General features: G+C 34.9%; 1 protein-coding gene across 1 annotated transcript; it reads right to left on the minus strand.

The window, feature by feature from the left end:
- Positions 1-813: 813 nt before the first annotated feature.
- On the minus strand, positions 814-4535 carry LOC134789777 (protein rolling stone-like). Its single transcript, XM_063760423.1, has 4 exons — positions 4077-4535; positions 2944-3060; positions 1618-1804; positions 814-1029 (listed from the first exon to the last, which is right to left on the minus strand). The coding sequence occupies exons 1-4, from the start codon at positions 4387-4389 to the stop codon at positions 843-845; spliced, it is 804 nt and encodes a 267-aa protein (XP_063616493.1). The 5' UTR covers positions 4390-4535; the 3' UTR covers positions 814-842.
- Positions 4536-6219: the final 1684 nt, after the last annotated feature.

A 6219-nucleotide genomic window follows, 5' to 3' on the forward strand; every position in this document is an offset into this window, starting at 1 on the left:
TTTATGACCCATTTTGTACCTTGTCACAGTGACAATAGTATAAGGTCTCTAGCGACTTTCATATTGATTGCCACTGTGACAAGGTACGAAATGGGTCATAAATTAATACTTTCGACCGTACTTAAATTAAAACACAAGTAATACTTATATGATAATAAAAGTCACTTATAAATTGATCTGTGATCCCAAAACACATATATGACGACTATAACTTTACAAATCTAGTTGTCTCTTATTATAGAAATATCACCAATTTTGACAAAGAAAATCGGAGCTTACTACAAAAACTGTCCTCTGTCAGCACAATCTTTTGTATCAGTTAATTTGAAAGTACATTTTTATCTTAGTCAAGACAAAGTTGCTTTTCCGTCATACAACTCTACAAACCTTAGGTTGGAGATCACGTATTTTACCCATTAATTTGAAGTCACCATTTGCAGTCTTTGAAATACTGTACCTACTATCAGCATCATATAGGAAAATTATGACAACTAAAGCAGCAAAACATATTACATCTAACCTTGGTTAAAAAACGAATAAATGTAAGTAACGATGTTGTGGACCATTTTAACTGTCACTATCAATTTTACTGAATAAAAATGCATAGTGTCTTTAATTTCACTAATCCGTAATATACCAGTCTAGCGGCCCATTTTATGGTAACATTCCAATTCTTACCACAGCTGCACTACTGGTACTGAACGCGTCGGTGTTATTGTCAATTTCCATAGTAAAATGAGTACAGTAGTGCTGTCGTTGGAAATGGACTGTCACCATTATCCTAAACACCTACTCAATTAATTTAATAAATAATTTACTACACACTGCAAGTTTTATTACTTTCATCCAGAAACAGAGAAGGATCTGTCTTCCTTCCTAAACCGCTGACTGAAGTGGTTCCTACACAGCGATAAGAGGGTGACCAGTCCGTGCAGTATAATGAGCCCGATGGCCACTCCCACGACCACCGCGACCGTGGAGCCCGGATTTGACCAATCCAGCATGGGATATATCCAGTGGTTCCCGTTCCTGGAAACGAAATTGGACAAAGTAAGTGATGAATGCTCTACATAGGGATGACTATTTACTGCTTATGAATCCTTTTTTATAATAAAAGTTTTTTTAAAGTATATAATCAACACTTTGACGTGCAAGCAACCTTTGAAGTTAATGGAGTCTGTGCGGAAAGAGAAGAGTCGTGGAATGTAAGGGAGCCCACACATCCGCACAGAAAAATCCTTTTCTTCCTTTCTTTGAAATAAATGAAATGAATCCATTGAAATTAATAAATCTTAGACTACGGGTAGTATAAAATATCTAAGCTGAGCTGACTGATCGAACAACTATAAAAAGTCGCACGGTTCAACCTTGCGTTGTGACCGCTAGGGTGCTAATAAGTATTGATAAAATTTATTGTTGTTAACTGTACGGAGTGTTGGAAAATTATATAATCACCCAATCCTTTGACTTGACAATTTGACTCTTGAGGCCCAGTGTGACTCGAAAACATGGCAGCAATATGGCAACTTTGTGATACACATGCTACAGTTTTTGTATTGTTTTAGACCAAAAGGGTCTGCTGGGCTTTTATTCTAACTGCATAATGTGATGTCTTACGGATCAAGTCCTCCAGCATAGTAGTAAATCAGGTTGAATATGAGGTAGAATATGCCGAATGCGACCGCGTGGTGGAAGTGCAGCAGACGAGTCGGGTGCCTCGCGGAGATCAATAGCGCAAACATCGTCACAGAGTTCATGCCGTGAGCAAATATATCCAGTGTCGCATCCAAGCCGGGTATATCAACTAGAAAAAAATGTTCAAGGTACTTAAGGTAAACCAGATGAGGTTGTAAACAAGGAATAAGTATGTAAAGAAGCGTCCCTCGAAAACAATAGATTTCCGAGTGTAACACTAACACTAGATGGCGTTGTCACGCGAAAATTATAAAACTTTCCTTATATTTTTTATACGCGTATAATAACTTGTTCAATATTTATTTGTAATACTTGAATATCTAGAACAATTCTTATTCTTTCCAAATATTAGTTTCTATGAAAGTTAACTCTTTATTAATTTACTGATGGTCATCGATGTAGACCAATATTACCTAGCTTTAAATTATGCTCATGCGTACACTACTACATACGGGTCGATTCGGGAAATGAATTAGAGATTCACTTGATATTAAATAGTAAAGATATGTGACGTTCCACGGCAAAAGGTAATTTATGGCGGCTGGCGCTGCGATTCGGGAAATGAATTAGAGATTCACTAGATATGAAATTATAGTAAATATATGTGACAAAGGTAGATTATGGCGGCTGGCGCTTACGTCGCATAGCGCCGCAATAATATTGGAGCGGCGTTAATAATAGCGTAAGCGCCAACCGCTATAAGGTACCTTTACCCGTGGGACGTCACATATCTTTACTATATCGTATCTAGTTAATCTCTAACTCATTTCCTGAATCGCGCCGATAATCAGAAATAGGTGTCAGGTGTCAGCCCTCCAGTGAAGGCCGGATTTAAACCGGTGTTTTTAGCTATCGCGGCTAACGCCATGAATGTCTAAACCCAACCACGCGGCGGAAACTGTCTCCACCTGTCCCAGTACCATCAGTATTAATACCTAGAAATAACAATACTACCTGACGACCTGTCTAGCCTAATAGTGGGTAGTAATCCTGCCTGTGAAGCCGATGGTCCTGAGTTGAAATCCTGGTAAGGGCATTTATTCGTGTGATGAGCACGGATGTTTGTTCCTGCATTATGAGTGTTTTCTATGTATTTAAGTATTTATTAATTATATATATCGTTGTCTAAGTACCCACAACACAAGCTTTATTGAGCTTACCGTGGGACTTAGTCAATTTGTGTAGTAATGTTCAATAATAATCAATTAATTAATAATACTAATAATACTTATAGAAAAAAATATTTACATGATCCTCCACTGATGAAAGTCCAGTAAAATATGGTTATCATAAAAGCCATCGGCACTGTAGCATTGAAAAGGAACCAGTATACTTTTATGTACCACGGAAGCCCAAACGCACTATCTGAAAATGACAAGTTTTTCAATTTTTTGCAGAGCCTTATTTCATATTTATATTTTAAGAGGAATAGTGGAGTAGGTACGGTTTCTACATACAAAGGACAGTCACTATGTTTTGTATCTTCATTGTCTCTCTTGTATTGTATATGAATATTATTAACCACAGCTATGCTCCTTCATTAGAAAGGAAAATAGGGACTATGTTTGTATGAAAAGGCGTCCTCCACTAACCTCTTAAAATTGCTTGCATAAAATAAAATCAAAACTAAGAATTCATGGTGGTCAACCAAAGTAGTTAAATTATACTTATACCAAAGATATATGTAACTCCGTATAAGATAACTAAATAATGTCTAAGAAAAAAACGTGCCTCGGAAATCAAGAAAAAGTCATTCTCGAATAGATGGCGCCATACGTTTTGGCCTATTCTCGGCTAGATGGCGTCGACGACACCGTTTGATATTTAACAATTTAACACATATCAGTGAAAGAACATGGGTCAGTACCTATGAGTAAAAATTAAAAATCATTTATCCGTATACATATTTTGATTAATTTATACATTTTCAATATTATTTTAAGTTTTAATCGTGTGTCGATAGATGGCAGTAAATTTACTGTGACTACAAAATTTACTATGACAGGACCCCTCTATACTATCTATTCTTTTTGCTTATACTTATAAGCAGTTATATATTATATATTATAACGAGTTATAAGCATATTGTTCTAGTGTTCGGTGTGTTTTTTGGTAACCTTGTCGTGACATCGAAGTAAAGATGTTATGCAAATTTTATAAGCATAAAATGTAAAAATAATGAAGAGTTCATTGCTACTACATTACTTTCCGTGTCACATTTTTGTAAGATTGGCTGTAAAGTGTAAACGTATCGATTTCTCTAAACAGACCTTTTTTTCTATAATAGTTTTTAAATAAATGTTACCTACAATTTTTAATTAGATAACTAATTAGTTACAAACTACTTAAGTACTGATTGAAATCAAATAATTTTTACTCACCTATAGGACCACCCAAATAAACTTTAAGAGATATTGCAAACGCAAATATCGAAGTTAGGGCATTACCAAAAATGCCCCAGTGCGTCAGATAGATCCACCAGAACCCGTGGCTAGTCAACCAACCAGCCAACACAACCCAGGACGCTATCACTATAGCTATATTCCCGGCACACAAAATTCCACGCAAACACAACAGAGGCACACACGATCGATTTTTCTGCCAGCATCCTAAATAAAAATCAGGAGAATTATCATGTTCCAAGTTGAAATTCGACGCTTGAAACTCTTTTTGGAAATATTTTTTCACGCCCATTTTTAATTTATATAGGTTTAGGCGACAGGGGCCGCCGCACTCACGTAGAAAACACTTTATAATGATATCTGCGATAAGTTTTTGCGCTTGTCAGCGATCGAATCATCGCATCGTTGTTTCTGTTTCATGCTCGAAGGGTTCGAGTGCTTATCAGATAATGTGTTAAAATCAGGCATTTGAATAACAATTTCCTTTAAAAAGTTATTTAGCACTGATTCATAATTCTGGTATCTAGTCTCGCCGGAATACCTACGTTCGTTCACATCAGACCTGTTTACCCCTTTATGTGTCATTATTCAAGTCAAAATTAATAGGTTGTTCCATCGGTAAAATATCTTATTTTGTCTATTTTTCCAAAGAATGAAGCTGATACGATATGATCTACACTTCTCTCACGGTCTCAAAACAATAACTGATATAATCAAATGCATTTTTGGTCTCTCTCATTCACACTTGCCATTAATTGCCAACCAAGGCAAAAATATTAATCGTAATTCATAATAATACATATTTTATCAGTTAGTACACGACTAGACATTGTAGAAACTTATTCTTTTGATAAGTCTCACTTTTCATGATTATCTTTCAAAGAGTTCTTCAAAGGACATTGGCAAGGTAAACAGGTGAGGAAAACCGAGTGGTAGGTATTTGAGTAACGTTACTTTGTTGCTTTCCTATCATTGAAATTTTTTCAACTAAGTACAAGTTTTTTTAAAACAAGAGGTACTTAACACTAATACGCGTGTGAATCAGATGCTACCAGCTAAATAATGATATAAATATCGTCTTACTGATAATGTGATACTCGATAATGAAATGATGGTGATGAATAATGAATGATGATGGTAATGACGAAGTGGAACTTTTTTGTCTACCAACTAAACATTATTGCTGTTATTCAAAAACGTCTGTTTACTCTCAAATTCTGTTCGTATTTGTTTGTACCTCTCTTTTATTTTAAGAGTTGTATTTGTTGTAACAAAATAAAATATAGTAAGTAGTTTTCTAAGTTTTAAAATTATAATATACCTACCTAACAGCGTATTCTATAAAACAGCTACCAAATCCTTTAATTACTATAGAATAATTAAAGGATTTGCGTACATAGGTACGCGGAAATGATTAGGCTATGAAAAAATTACGTGATGATATATTATCACTTTATCAGGTTATCTTTATCAAACACACACGTATTGAAATTCACGATGACGCTCAGATTTGTCAAATCTGACCTTTATTAGTATGACATTACGAACCAGAGCACGCGTCACCGTGAATGAAACGATCTATAGGTGTGATTTTTATTGATAGATAGAGAAGCAACATTCATTTATATTTAAATAAATTGTAGAGTCGGACCAAGAAAAGTCTGCAGCGGATTTGATAGCCCACTCAGTGTAAGTGTTATTTATACGTAATAATTTCATAGAAGGTTGACGTTTAAAATAACACGTGCACTGCGTGGGCTATCAAATCCGCTGCCGACTTTTCTAGGTCTGACTCTAACAACTTGTAAGTTACAAGTTACAAGTTGTAACCCTTAAGCCTTGATAAGGCAGAGGGAATATATTTCCCACCTGATTTTGAACTTTATTTCAAAGAGATAAAGTTCAAATTTGAATAATTTCTGACACCCTTATGCCTTATAATGGGTTAACTTAGATGAAATCAAATTCTAAAAGTTCTTAAAACATTTTATTTTATTTGTGTAGCATTTCAAAAAATACTACAATCCTTTAATTCATATAAAAAATAGCCTTAATTACAGTCGCAAAATAAATAAATGGTAATTGAACTCACATTACATTATAACAGTTAAAACAAATTATT

This window comes from Cydia splendana, chromosome 4, assembly GCF_910591565.1.
Source record: "Cydia splendana chromosome 4, ilCydSple1.2, whole genome shotgun sequence".
In the NCBI taxonomy this organism is placed as follows: Eukaryota; Metazoa; Arthropoda; class Insecta; order Lepidoptera; family Tortricidae; genus Cydia; species Cydia splendana.